The sequence below is a fragment of the Hyposmocoma kahamanoa genome, unplaced genomic scaffold (genome assembly GCF_003589595.1).
Source record: "Hyposmocoma kahamanoa isolate Upper Pololo Valley unplaced genomic scaffold, ASM358959v1 92, whole genome shotgun sequence".
Classification (NCBI taxonomy): Eukaryota; Metazoa; Arthropoda; class Insecta; order Lepidoptera; family Cosmopterigidae; genus Hyposmocoma; species Hyposmocoma kahamanoa.
The window spans coordinates 16,472,713-16,488,174 of NW_020654748.1; the positions used below are offsets into that span (position 1 = coordinate 16,472,713).

A 15,462-nucleotide genomic window follows, 5' to 3' on the forward strand; every position below is an offset into this window, starting at 1 on the left:
ATATTAAACGAGAGCCCAGCCCATATTATGATAGTAAAATTCAAAACTTAATCTCTCTTTATACCTATCAGTACATGTAAGAAATATTCTTAGTTACGCCTAGTTCAAAAGTTAGTACAAAAAACACTTACTGATATGCATCAAGAGCACGGAGAAAGCAGCACAAAGCCTCCTTTGCTGTCTGCGAAGACGATCCTTTACACGCACGCACCTCGCGAGCCGATCTCCGACAACACATATTCTATCTTCACATTCTCTTACTATTTGTCGAATTTCTTCTATGTCTATAAATTAAAAAAACTTCAATTAATATTTAAAGCCCCCGATACAAAACCATACTCCAAAAAGTCAAGAAAGTCACCATCTGTAAGCTAACAACTCGCCGAGACCAATTTAACAAACCCATATACGATAGTTCTTCTGTAAGGGGAAATTAGACTTAAAATAAAAAAAAACAAACGTTTTGAGTTAGTCCATAGGTTCCCAAACTTTTTGGCTCACCGCCCACTTAGGCTAGATAAAAAATTGAACGCCCATCACCAAAAAAATAATTGAAAACACTTATTTTTTACATTAACTATTACAAAAAATCGCAAGGAAAAAAGTTATATATTTGTGGAGTAATTTTATTATATTGTAGTGTAATTTTACTTCATTTATTTATTTATATAATCACGTCCTTACATTCCCATTGGGATAGGCAGAGACTATCGATCGCCACTTCGCACGATCCTTACAAACCTCTCTTGCTTCACATACATTCATCAATCTTTTCATACATACATCTTAGTCTTCTCACTGCGCACTGCGGCCTTTTTAAGAACACTCTCAATTTGATCAGAGAATGTTCTTTGTGGCCGTAGAAGTAGCATGAGAGTAAGTAAATGCAGTTGAATATGTGGTGTGCGGCTGTGTGACAGAGTGCTGTGAGAAGAATGATGTGATCCGTGAAAAATGTGGTTTGAAAGAAGATGCAGTGACAAAAATAGAAAAGGACATGCTGAGCTGGTTTGGGCACATGGAGCGGATGAATGAAGTAGATTAACGAAAGAAATATATACAGCATAACATAGTGTAATTTACAATAGATAAATACGGTAGCACCTCCTGGACAGCATCAAACCCCCATTTCTTCCCCCTCCCATTACGTCCGAGGCCCTATCGGTAATCCATCCGATATTATCGTACCATTCAGTATCGATATGTACTATCGATATATTTTATGATTCGCTGGTCATCCGTCAGTGAATAATGTGTCAAAACTGGTGGATTTACTTATTTACTCTTAATAAAATTTACTTCCTTTTATCTTTTAGAATTATTTACGATATATCAAAAATATCGATACAACATTTCGATGTATCACATCGTAAAAAATATCGATTTTTTTTACATGAACGCCACTACCCTACTGCCCCCTAGGACTTTTCAGCGCCCACTGGTAGGGATCACTTCGGGAAACTATGGCTTAAACTCTCGCCTGAGAGGAGACCCGTGCCCAGCAGTGGGATGTATGAATGGGTTGATGATGAAGGTGGATTTGAGTGATAAAGCTACCAATTTCTATGACTGTATAAACCATGAAAAACAGTAAACTATTTTTGGCTTACGTAATAATTATGGTGGATACACTAAATAAAAAACAAACCCAAATCTTCCAAATAACTTATTTCCACCGCTTCATTCTGATCGCCATAAATCGATTGCGAGGAAGCCAATGACGCAGCCGACGTTGATCTGGGAACAGAATGTGTATATATAGCGAATTTTTTTCTGCGAAACTTTACATTACACACGATTTTCTTGTTAATAAACAATTATACGCATTCATATTTAAGTTGCGTAAAACATATTTGTTCTCGAGACATTTTCATTGAATAAATTTTCACGTGAAAATGTTTATTAAATACATCTTGGATCGGAAAATTAATTTCAAGAAAAACCATTTCATGTCTCGTTCGTTATTGAATGAAATTATTTTTCAAAGGGCTTTTTTTTGGATGGTGTTTTTCCTTTAGAAATAGGTGTATATAATATGTATAATATAGGAAATATTATTTGCACCAATTAGTCTTGTCGCTTCATCTTTAAAATACAATAGGACAAAAGAGTAAGCCATCTCGGTAACGCACGTGACGTCCGTATAGTCCAAACAACTAGTTTAAATACTTTTACGTTTTGGCACTTAATTCTAAACTTGTAAAACTAACTTCGTTGAATTAATAAGAAAAGAGTCGGCAGTCCTACAGTTGCACACAGTTTAAAAAATAAGGGACTTAATGAGTTTAGTCATAATTCTTAACTATTAAATTGAACTAAATAATTCAAAATTAGAATTCAGAAAAAGAAGCATTAGCGCATCCATGACTCGTACGATGGACCAAGACATTAAGTCCACGCTTTGAGTAAAAGGAGAGTTAATGCCGATAAGCCGTTCCAAGAGATAACATTCATCGGTGCAAATAATATTTCTTCAACTAGCCATTTGTATTTTTGTCAAAATGTCAATCTCTACCTCCTTAGTACTATAAATCATATAAAAAAAATATTTTTATCTGTACTTCTATATAGACTACTGGCGGTACCATTTAAATTAATAAAATGCCATTGACTTACAATTATATGGACGTCGGGTCCGCGCTAAAAAGTGTCCGAACTTATAGGGCGTTAAAATCGTATGCAGAGCGTCATTCACGCTTTAGTCTTCGTTTGTTCGACTGACAGCGAAGCAAGCAAAATTAGACAGTACTGAGATGACATTACAATTTAAATTCAACGTTTTAGCTTTTTCATATTCCTTTACATGTCACTACGTTTAAATAGGTTGACTTGGGACATTTTTTTCGTGGTTTTTGTATTAGACCCGTCGTCCATTTATTTGTAAGTCAATGTATAATGCTGTATTTTAATTTGTTCGTCCCGTCACTCGGTATGATACCGAAAACAGCATCTTGGGCAAATTGATAATAATAAAACACACACTCATAACCCCGCACTACGGAAACCTTATATCGCGAGTGCCATGGACACACATAGACAACCACAAAGTAAATCCAAAATTACGAGAAAAATAAATGTAGGCCATACAAATATTTCTCCCGGCCCGGGAAACGAACCCGAGACCACTGCGTGGCAGTTCAGGTCCGTTCGGCCGCAGAGGCAATTAATAAATTGACGCGGGGTCCCATTTTATTCATATAATGTAATCCTAGTTGTAGTTTCTAGTATTTAATGTACCTTAGAAAGAAAGAAATGGCTCATTTGTAAAAAAAAATTACTTCGTATTCAAACAATTTTAAATATAACATACGTACAAATAGCTCCCTAAATAAATACCCATGACTGTATTCGATGGCACTGCTGTTACTCCAGTCCCGTTGGTCCGCATACAATTCGTCGAGAAGCTCTTCTATCAGCTGATTTACGTCACGTTTCTAAACAAATAAAACTGGTTTCAGTTTCATAGCTCATAAATATGGAAATTAATTTAAGTTTATATTTCGAAACTTGTAATTGAATTTGTTGTGATTTTACTAAATTTAAGAAGACGCTTCGAAGTACGATAAGAATGATTGGTCTGTCGAACACATACATTTTTTTCCTATATCCATGGTCGTAAGTATGAGTAGGTCAGGAACATAAATTGTTAAAAGTAAAATTGCTTGCAGTTACAAAAAATAATTTCGTATTTCTTACACTAAAATCTTTAGGAAATCTACTACTAAAAGCAGTAGAGGTACTTGTGAAAGAGTTCGTCCAGGGAAGAGTTCGTCCGTACCTATTTTTGCCGCAAAGCAATAATAGTAATAGTGGTATTTATTTAAAACAACATAGGTCCACTTGTTACAACATAGGTTCACTTGTTTGATAATGTCAGCATTACTGTGTTCCGGTTTAGAAGGGTTTAGAAGGGTTAGGGCGCTGGTGAAACTACAGGCACATGAGACTTGTCACCTTACGTCTCAGGGTGACGGGCGCAGTGGCCGTGCCCATCAAATCTTTATAGTTTAAAGCTTTGAGTGGCACTGCAACTATTATGTGACAGGCGTGTAGCTGACCATCAGGCACGCCTTGTTCGTCCCGTGACATGATATTGTAAAAAAAATACTACTTACGCTAATCAAGGTTCTGTATATAAAATTTTTTTTCTGTTTAACTTACTTGTGTAGCAGAATTGCCGTCCAGAGGTGGTGGTGGTGGTGGTGGTGGTTTTATAACTCGATGTTTCTGCCACGTCACCAATTTCTTAGGGATCAAACCTTTTTTCGGTGTGTTCTTTTTCTTGGGAGTCTCAGACACTAACGACGAGAAATCCAGTTCGAATCTTACCACTCTTAAATTTATTGGTTGAGTCACGCTAATTGTGTCCATTTTTACGTATTTTTGTGTTATTCGTTTTTGTATTAAAGTTTACAAAGATGAAAATTACGAAAGATGTACTGCAAGATCTTATTCTTCTTCTTTCAGCGGGTTTGGTTTTTAATCGTGGCTATGGTGAGTTTATTATATAATAGAGCTTTTCTAAAAAGTCCAATTATCGCAATAAAAACACTCAAAAGGACAAAGCAAGTGTTTGTAAATAAAGAGTTTGACACTGACATCACTGACGTGAAAGTCATGCGGCTTATTCCACTATACTGCACATATCCACGTGGCCTGTTGTTTAGTAAGAACAAAAAACCACAATGTTGTTAAAAAGTGTGTAAACAAAATAAACCACTGCTCAAAAATACGAACATCTATTATGGACTAAGAAAAAGAAAGCAATTAAAGATACTAAAGAGACAACTAAAAGAAAAAGCATTGTTAAAAATACACAGTAGAACAAGTTCGTAGGCTAATATGATATGATATAATCATAAGAGGATGTTTATAAAAGCAAACTTATTTAAACGAAACTATCTTAATAATACAACTGAGGCATTTAAAACTACACTGTGGAGTTGTAAAGTGCGCAAACAACGATAGCAAAATGAGTATTTGCTGATAATCACCCACTCGTCCGTGCGGCAGTTGGAGCCAACACAGCCGAAGATAACGTAATATGTTCATTTGTATGCAAGACCGATGCTTTAACGAACTACGTACAGTGGATGGAAAATTGGTTTAATGGGAATAAAGGATTTAGCAAAGAACTGTCGTTCGTGCGTTCAAGCGTAATCGTGTTCACCCCTCGACAAAACATCTTCTGTTTGCGTCACATCTTCAGACGCAATTCTAAATTGAATCGTCTGCCGAACTGTCTGCATAATCTCTAATGCGTATTGTTTATAGAGCTAAGGTTATATTATATTTTCAAAGGAGTTCTGTATCAAGGAGTGGGATTTATAAAACAAAAGTGTTTGTTGTTTATAACATACATACCACATTAAATGACAACTTTTCACGAGGTTTAAAAATACTACGAATGAAATTAGTCGATAACTTTTATGTTTAAGAGTCGGTACTACCTCAGTCGAATTCTAATTTTTCCCGTATTAATACGGTTTATTTTGCTTGAGTCGAGCGGCACTGGCTATGTTTCAGAACTACTTTCTTTACAAACGAAATTGAAGCCATTTGAAAAATGGTTATCGTATACTAATACATGTTCTATTTAGTTCAGTTGATATAAAAAAAATCATGGGTATATGTAAAGTACCTATTGACTACAACGGTTTTCTTGTAAAATTTCGAGGTTTGTTTTTTTTTGTAATGTAAAAATTTTTAGGAATCGTGTTTTTACACCATGTAGTAATTAATCAGTGAATATCCTCAATTTTACTTTTTTTTTTTTTATTGTGACTCGGCAAAATGACTGCACCGCGCCTGATGGAAAGTGCGAATACAGTCCAGAGATGAGAGTAACGGATGGAAAACACAAATATCTTCACTCCGTCACTATCATTTTGCCGGTCTGGCCAAATGCTTCTTCACACTACGTTTGAAGGACCCGATGTTATAGAGGGGAGGGAATACATGCGCCGGGAGTTGGTTCCACAATTTGATGGTTCGGCATTAAAACGAATTGCCAAACTTTTTAGTGCGGGACGGTATTGAACTGACCGTCCATCTGTGGCAACGCAGTCCGGCACGGGTGGTCCGCTGATGGAAAGGAGAGGAATGGATAAGGTTGAATAACTCTTCAGAGCACTCACCGTGGTACAGGCGATAGAATACGCTAAGAGACGCTATATCTCTGCGAAGCTGTAACGACTCCGCATGCTCAGTTACATGAGGATCGTTGACAACACGGAAGGCGTAGCGCTGCAGTCCATCTAGGGCATCGAGCAAGTCCTTGGCAGAGCCGTCCCAAAGGAGCGAACAGTACTCCATGCTGCTTCGGACCTGAGCTTTATACAACAGGTATCGCAGCTCTGGAGTAAAAAATCGGTGCACCTTGTTCGGGATGCCAAGCTTGCGCGACGCGGTACAGATGACGCTCTCGATATAATCTTTGTTGCTCATGTCCTTCCGGATGCTCATCCCCAGCAGGCTGAGCTTGTCCTGCAGCGTCAGCGTTGTACCCTGAAGATGGGGAAGTGGAAGAAATGGGGATTTTTTGGAGCTGAACGCGCATACCTGGGTTTTCTTGGCGTTGAACTCAACCAAGTTTCGGGAGTTACTATTTATGATATGACTGATTCAACACTTTCACTGTTGTGCGGAATTAACCAAAGCCATTTGAGGTTGTATAGACTCTTAAATAGGACAGTTATACAATTTCACATGTACGTAATTTTTGTCACGTAGTACGTATTATTTTTTTAACTTTCATGTGACAAGAACACTTTTGGCGTATACATGTGGCCTTATTATGCCAAGGGAAAATTTTATTTCTATTTTCGTTTTATTGTACGTCAACATTTATATTTGATAAGCGCGTAATTTAGATAACTGTGTGTCTCACTGTTTAGTGAACTTAATTATTTGCATGAAACAGCTACTTTTCCATCATTTGAATGCTTTAGTTTGAACTTAAATAATAATATTCTGAAATAAAAAGCTAACATTAAGACTCAATAATATATTATCGAGTGTGTGTGCGTCATATTTTATTTATATTTATATTTTATTATAAAATGAGAATTGCTTTTAGAACTTCGATCAAACAAAAATATGTTAGTACGATTACAACCACATCATGCCGACTTGAAGCCTTTGTAACAAGGAACAATGTAATAAGCCTCTTTGATCGAAACGAAATAAAAATCACGTTGTCAAGGAGACGTCAAACGTGACTGCGAACTTGGTGGTGTCACGCGTTTCACGCCCGTTTCTTATATTTTTTCCTTTGATTTTGCATTTTTTCGAGTGCTTCATTGAACGATGAATGAACCTGTTTGCCACAATTTGTTAAAGTCAGCATTTGATGAAAACCTTGATGAACAACGAGAGAAAGATAAAGAGGCGAAAGAAGCACATGATGATCTTCCTGCCACGAAGAAATGTGCTGGTTACTGCTCCGCATATTGTACGAACAAGGATTGCCTCCGAGCGGAGATCCAGAAACCACCTTTGAAGACTTCAGATATTTACGCCACTTGCGACCTGCCTAAGAGATTTGAACATCCACGTAAGATTTTACTTTTGATCCTGAAAATTTCATATGTATCTCACGTACTGTTTACCCTCCATTTCACATCGCTTTTGTCTATATTAAGGCTGACATTTATAAAGCGAAATGAAACAACCGTGGAACAAACAATCGACTTTCGTAAGGTAGTGTTAAGGTCGAGTCATTTAGTAAATATTTATGATAACTTTGCCATATTTGATGAGTAGAGTTAATACTTTTATAACTCTTAGCTTAAGTCTCCATTTATAGCCGCAATATTAATGACAACAAAACCTACAGGTTTTAAAGTAACTCTAGGAAGAATTATTTCGCAGAAAGTAAATAGAGCTACAAGAGAACTAAGAACGAATATTCTATTTTCTTATATCACAGGCATATTGCTTTTTCTCAACGCCGTCTTATATTTATAAGTTCTGTTGAATTTTTTAAATCTCCATTTTGCTGTAAATTGAGTTTGTTGAAGTTCTGGAAGTTTAGTTAGACATTTAATGAGATACGAAATAAATTATAATAATTTAAAAAAATATTACAAAAAACGATATCCAGAAATTGAAACGGTTATAAGAAACAGAAGAGTTAGAATGAATTCCCCGAAAAAAGTTTTATCCTATTATCCTTTTTATGAGTTCACAATAAAAGCTTATGCCCTCAATATCAGAAATTAAAATAGAATAGGACTTAATAATAGGACTTAAGCAATGAACTTAACAACGTAGAGTTCATTGATCGTATAATTTTAAAACCATGCGGGTAAACTACCCGCTTTGTTAACAATCTACATGAAATGCTAAGTACCTCCAAGGGAGATCGAGATATACAGCACCGTATTTTCTTAAATCATCTATTGTAATTTTAGAAGATTTCTTTAATAACTGATATGATTATAAGGAAGTTGTTAGATTGATCGTATTGTGATGTTATAGATTGGTTTAACGGGTACGGATGTCAAACTAATTATCAACATCCGTTCTATAGAACTTCATCCAGCGAATACGGATGGTATCCACCAGGTAAGAAATCTATTGAATATTTACATTCTTTAAATTTTACGTTACATTTGAATACCTCTACATAACACTGAAAGAGGCCTGCACCATTTTTTCACATATGAAACTTTTAAAACCATACAAAAATGGTGTTAAAATGAATTATTTTGTATATATGAATTTTATTAAACTGAATTAGAATACAGTGCAGCTATAGTGCAATTTCTCATTTTTCGAGTAAATACACTACAGGAGACAATATTATTGTACATTGTACGAGATTATTTATTTATTTATTGTGTGTTGTTTTCGCTTTTAGGATACCATTCTGTTCCGTCAGTATTCTATCCGCAGAATAACGAAATTCAAATGTTGTTTCAATTTGGCATGTATAGGAACTACGCTTTGAACGCCGCCCATGCCGGCACGCCAAATTATAAAAAAAAGATAAAGTAGGTATAATTAAATTCACTAAAAAGTGCAAAAGTATACCCTATTTATAAGCTTAAAAAGTTTCTTTGACTTTAATTATTAAGTAATAATTTTAGATACTTAAGAATGTTTTTGTTAGAAATTTAAGTTTGTGTTAGTTACGTGCCTTGATTTTTTCTTTATTTAATCATCACACATAACCTCCTACTAACGGAGTGACTTTATTTGTATGTTTCAGAGCCAATAAACCACAGTATAACCATGCATGTGTTTCAATTGTGTATTAAATAACAATTAATTTGTCCTTTTACAAATGTATAGTACAACTATTCTTTTAATATCTCTCGGCAATTTTCGTGTTTTGATTATCGTCGGATTTATATCAGGTGCTCTTCGCATTTGCTGCAGACCGGACACAATCTACTATTTGGAAGTAGTATAAATACTACTTATAAATAACTAAACTTAATATTTAAATGGTGAAATTACAGGCACATAGGAATTGTCAACTTATTTTTTTTATAATTGTAAGTGACGGGACGAACAAGTCGTGTATCTGGTGGTAAGCGACACGCCTGTTCCTAGCAATTGCAGTGTCACTCAGAGCTTTAAATCGCAAAAATCTAAGGGGCACTGCCACTGCGCCCGACACCCTGAGACATAAGTTGACAAGTCCCATGTGCCTGTAATTTCACCAGCACCCTTCCCTTCGAAATTGGACCGCAGTAATGTTCACATTACTACTTGGTGGCAGAAATAGTTAAGGTGGCAGTACTTCCGTGGACGAACTCTTTCACAAGGAGCTCTACTGCTATGTCTCAGGGTGACGGACACAGTGGCAGTGCTCTGAGTGGCAATGCAACTGTAAAGGATAAGCATTGCTTTTTTTTTTTTTTTTTTTTTTATACCTGACAGGCAAATGACTCCACTCCACCTGATGTTAAGTGGAAAGTGGTATCCAAACGCGAAGGAACCTAGTGCAGCGATGGAATCCTCACTGCACTAGCCGCCTCCACCCTGCCTGCCTACAATATGCCTCTTCACGCCTCGTTTGAAGGACCCCATATCATAAGAGGGAGGGAAGACATGTGCCGGAAGGGAGTTCCATTACTTACCATCAGGTGCACGACTTGTTCGCCCCGTCGCTTAGTTTATAAAAAAAAAAGAAAAAAAGAAGGTTGTTAAGGAACAAATATTATTATAAAAAGGGAAATCGTTTTATAGCTTAACTAATTCACGTGGAAATCAAAATAAAATAACGAAGTTTTTAGTAGTGACGAAAATAATTACTAGACTTGGAAATTTGTATTCGGAATTTGGTATCGTATGATGCATTCGAAAATCCGAAAATTGCCGAGAGATTATTTGTACTGTACGTCTTTCTTTTCACTTTCAGTTTGATCATAAGGTATGTACAATTCTTTTTGGGGTATTTTCTTTTGTTTGTACTTTTTTACGCGAAGCGTACTTGATTCCTGTTTACACGAGTAACATAATAAGTGCATTATTTGGGGAGAGTGACAAATCCAAAGATGATGTGTCAATTATATAATCAAACATGCTAAGGAAACTACATTTAGTACTTAACTCTTGTAAACAGTTTACTACGTTTAAAATACAAATAGACGTTACGGCTTATAATGCAAATAGCAAGCGCTGCTGCTCTGCACAAATGGAATATATTATCTAACCATCTCTGTAACGATAAGATTTTGAAAAAAGTGCCAAATAGTCACTGTCTATTCATTTAAATTATCAGTGAAATACTTAGTTAGTTTATTATCGTTTCGTATAACAACAATTGACTAACTTGATAGGCACTTTTTTCAATCAACTTGTTATTGAATATCGTCTGAAAAATCTTGTTGAAATTATCCCGTATGCAACGCAATATAACTGTTACGAAACGGTCACTCTTCCCGCACCGCCCAGCTACCTTAGGAACCGACTCAGTTAAGAGATATGCCTGTAGTTTTTCTTTTCGTCCAAATATGACATCCATTGTTCTCCAGCATCACATTTCAAATGAAGAGTCTAGGGAAAGAACGAGAGATAATTCACAGTCAGTACACCAAAGAAATTGATTTATTGATTAAAGAGATAGTAATATGATAAATAAATAGCAACTACACGATTGTTGACAATCTGTTCGTTACTTTTAGGTAACTGTAACGAATATAAAGTTAGATAATATTAAAGATAAAATTAAATTATGGTGGATGAAGACCAGTATTTCTGCATTAAGTGGTAAAAGTCGGTTGCTTTTTTTCCTTCTCCACCATAAGGAATTTTCATTCTGTACAACAAATAAACAGCACTGGTATTAAAATGTTGCTAAATTGGCCATTTTTTACTGTTGACATTTTCTGTTGTGTATTTGTTTATATTATCGAATAAATTTATCGTTTTAACAAAACCCAAGTCATCACAACAACTCAAATCGTCAAATCAAATCAATCACGGCGATGCCCGCTGTGAGTTCAATATCCGGCGGCCGAATATCCGGTATCCGGCCTAATCATTATCCGTTTCATCTCTAGAAAGAACGATCAAAGGCACTTAAAAATATGTTTTGAGTTAATACCGTCATCTAATTCGTTATACGCAAAGCGCATTTTGCCTAATTCAGGAAAAGGCTAGTAAGGTCTATCCTGAAAAATTAACTTTGAGTTTTAGGCATAAAATGCTTGTGACTAAATAATATAAAAGTTGAAAAAGATTTATAAGGGGTGTTTTTGGTAAAATGGATTACATAGGGTTACACACATTATGTCAACGTTCACTTTGTTTCAGGTGGCATTTTTGCTTATCTTTTTCACCAACATTGAACAGTTTTCTAAATTAAACATTATTTTTTCGTAAAGTTTTCCTCAAGTGACTTTGATCATTCTTTCTCTGGACTCTTCAAATGCTTCCAATTGGTCTCTGTCACTATGTCATTATCAATGTTTCACTACTATCTCTAAATGTACACCTTTGTTAGTGGCTTACCGGTCCCTTTCGAAAGAAATTTTTACTCATAGTATATTTTTCATTCTTAAAAGCCTTTATAGCCCATGTGATTCTTGAAACTTTACTCCCAAGTAAATTTGGAGCCGTTGGTAAATAAACTGTCCATACTGGTACCTAACCAACAATCAATTCAATAATATTCTGGATTTATAGATATACCTTCACAGGCAGCGTCTGTTTCTGAAAAGCTTGTACTGTATCTAGTTCATTTCTCAGTTATGCAAAATTTATTGTACTACAAAGAACGTTTCATACAGGTATACACACGGTGCCGTCTGTGTTTTTTCCTGCGGGCCAGAAGTTCACCAACCACTTGGCCGCCGCTGGGATGTATCGCAATTACAGCCTCAACACCGGCATGGATCAATCCTGATTGAAAAATATTGTAGAAGAGCGCGTTTGGAAAAATGCTGCATTTATTTTGGTTTTCCGATAAAATTATCAGTTATAACCATTGACTTACAATTATATGGACGTCGGGTCCGCGCTAAAAAGTGTCCGCACTTGTAAGGCGCTAAAATCGTATACAGAGCGCGACACTCCGCTTTAGTCTTCATTTGTTCTACTGACAGCGCGATACTGCGATGATATTACAATTTAAATTTCGAATAGGTTGACTTGGGACATTTTTTTCGTGGTTTTTGTATTAGACCCGTCGTCCATTTATTTGTAAGTCAATGGTTATAACTATAAATTAATGAAGTTGTGTTAGACTTTTGATTTAAAGGTACCTGCGCAACTTCATCAATTACATTGTAAATCTGTAGTCTTCATCACTTGCTTCATGATAAGTTATAGTGTTATTTGTTGGTTTTTTAAATTTTTGTATCTATTTGGTTACTGCAATTAAGAGTTTATGTGTTTTATTAGGTTGCCAAGTCATCTGGCGTTAACGACCGTTTGATGGTAATTTGTTATTTCTTTTGAATAAAGACGAGCTTATTGTTGCTAACTGTTTTCTTTTATTATGTACGTAGGTATATATTATGTACGTAGAAATAAAACGTTTCGTAGCATCGATCGGTTAGGAAATTATTTGCAGTTGAACTAACAGGATGAATTTCGTCCAATAATTTCAACTTTTTGAAAAGTTGTACCTAGTTGAACTAATTGGAATATTTGTGTCCGATTATTTCAACTGACTGAACTTATAGTTGAAGTTAGTGGAATAGACGAATATAATGACCTTCTATAAATTTATTCTTATATAAATTGGCCCTTTTACGTAGAGGACCACACGTTTAGAATCTATGCATACGGCGTATTTTATACGCGCCGACGACACACGCGCGTTACCTATGCCTATACGAGCCGCAGACGCGCTGTAGTCGCGCGTATGTATTGCGCATTTTGATAAGAGGTAGTTTTAATTTTAGTTTTGTTTGTTAATTTCGATTTGTTTTTGAAGTGAAGCAACTACTTGTAATTGTAAGTGTAAACTCGAGTGGAGTAAATAAGCTTCTTGGTTGCAACGCAGTGTTTGCGAGCGTTTGAATCGATTCGCTAAAAATTCGTTTATCATATGATCATATGTGTGGCTGTCTACTCACACACATAAAACCTGTTTAATAGTTGTATGACCAAAAGTCTGCTATTTTGTACACAACGATATTTTAAAAAATCATTAGGGAAAAAAATCCCATTGGCCAGACCAGTCTGACCATCAATCTGGCCAACGGGAAACACTGGCTTTATAAACGAATATACTACAGTTTTACTTTTTCACGGCAAATTGTTTTCGTACCAATTAGTACTAAAAATTATCTAGGCGTATGGCAAAACTCTCCTAAAGTTAAAAAAACCACACTGTACCTTTTGATACAATTTTCTCCTAATAAAATTGGCCAAAATTACAGTGAGAAGGAAAAGCTATGCTAAGTGCACCCTTTACCCACGCGTGTATTCGTGAGTAACATGTAGTAATAATGCTTGAATATCCTTGCAGGTATCCACTCTGTGTGTTCTGTGTTCTACCCCGCGGGTCAGAGGTTCACCAATGCCTTGGCAGCAGCTGGCATGTATCGTAACTACAGCCTGAACACCGGCATGGATCTCTCACTAGGACGTGCTCCGCATTGCTGAACGACTTTGTACTTTAAATAATTATGTTTTTGTTTATTATATTTATAAATAGTTTGTATACGGCAGGATATTTAAAATAACCAAGACCAGCATGCGAAGTTGGAGTGCTCATTTGTGGCCAGGTAAATTAATAGAAATATTTAAATCAACAATATTATAGTGTTATTTAATGTAACGGTGTTATATTGTCGTTGATTTTAGTAATCATATATTTAATAATAAAAGTTTAAATTCGATGACTGCCTTAGAAAATAAAACAAGCACAAAATGTTAGGTATTTACCAAAAGAGGTATTTATTATTTTATAATATATTATAGATTAACATGCATTCAAATTCCATTAAAATGTTACGGTCGATCAAAGACATGGTCGTCGTGTGGGAATTAGTAGATTAATAAGCATGTGATTTAAAAATCCAAAGCAACTGACCATTAAAGCTATAGTCCATTTCTCGTGTTCCGCTTTAAAAACATTTTTTTTGTATTGTTTAATTTAAAAACTAAATTTCCTCGCGTATGGATATATTAACAACATCAAAATTAAGGCTTCATTTTGGAAAATTCGTAGCTCTATAATAAGCAAATTTGCTTGCTTATAAGTAACGTATATTAACGTAAGGTCACATTCAACGAAACTTAAATTTATGAGTATATGACAGACCATGCCTCTTCATCTGTACAGATTGTCACTATATAAACTACTGGCTCTTGACACTGGCCAAGTCTTCCCTAGCACCACTCCCACAGGAGTGCAAAGGTTGCCTTTAGGGTGTCACCACACTTAGACACGGAATAATCATTAAAAATGACGTGTGTTTCGCATCGGCGCGGTGCTAGCGGAAGCGAAACGCCGCCTTCTTGCTCGTATTGCATATATAAAGTTTTTTCTTACGGCTCAAGCCGATTCCACGTTGATAAGTCTGGTGACTCCTATAAAAGTAGCTTTTATCGCAACATACTTTGGAAAAGTCTATCCATCATTTCCATATGAGTACATTGTATAACTTGTTAGCAACAACAACAACAGCGTTTATATTAATTATGTTATATTCTTATTCTAATAAGTAAACGCAGAACAATCTTCAAACATTTAAAAAATTCAATTAAAACCATTTCATTCTCTATAAAAACAGTATGTACCTAAGTAAATTCTTCATTGACTATCATAATTGTATAAAAAATTGAACTGAATAGAAAGTTATGGTATTAAATATTGTTAATACTTATCTAATTGCGCATTTTATAGACATATAGGTTGAAGACACGTACACGGTGTTCGAATTCTACAAGTTTTTGTGTCAAAACTAGCTACTGGTGCATTTGTATACAAAGTTAATCTACGATTACTTGATTTACAGTTCCTTCAGTAGTTAGCAAGTAGACACTTACATC

General features: G+C 35.5%; 2 protein-coding genes across 4 annotated transcripts in view; one reads left to right on the forward strand and one right to left on the reverse strand.

Moving 5' to 3' along the window:
• Positions 1–4,491, reverse strand: part of LOC113236490 — a 34,611-nt gene extending 30,120 nt beyond the window's left edge. The window contains exons 1-4 of the mRNA XM_026472586.1: positions 4,162–4,491; positions 3,337–3,434; positions 1,649–1,737; positions 132–284 (exon numbers count right to left, since the gene is read on the reverse strand). Of these exons, the coding sequence (XP_026328371.1) occupies positions 132–284; positions 1,649–1,737; positions 3,337–3,434; positions 4,162–4,371 (550 nt within the window). The 5' untranslated portion in view covers positions 4,372–4,491. The remainder of the gene's footprint in view (positions 1–131; positions 285–1,648; positions 1,738–3,336; positions 3,435–4,161) is intronic.
• Positions 4,492–7,128: 2,637 nt separating this feature from the next.
• Positions 7,129–14,130, forward strand: LOC113236836 (UPF0691 protein C9orf116). 3 transcript variants are annotated; one of them, XR_003310982.1, is made up of 4 exons: positions 7,130–7,555; positions 8,482–8,568; positions 12,246–12,432; positions 12,669–12,929. XR_003310982.1 is itself a non-coding variant. In XM_026473034.1 (3 exons), the coding sequence occupies exons 1-3, from the start codon at positions 7,309–7,311 to the stop codon at positions 14,068–14,070; spliced, it is 471 nt and encodes a 156-aa protein (XP_026328819.1). In that variant the 5' UTR covers positions 7,129–7,308; the 3' UTR covers positions 14,071–14,130. The 3 variants fall into 3 exon arrangements, 2 of the variants coding, with proteins under 2 accessions (XP_026328819.1, XP_026328820.1); XM_026473034.1 differs by lacking the exons at positions 12,246–12,432; positions 12,669–12,929 and adding an exon at positions 13,934–14,130 and having other exon boundaries at positions 7,129–7,555; XM_026473035.1 differs by lacking the exons at positions 12,246–12,432; positions 12,669–12,929 and adding an exon at positions 8,864–9,148 and having other exon boundaries at positions 7,129–7,555.
• Positions 14,131–15,462: the final 1,332 nt, after the last annotated feature.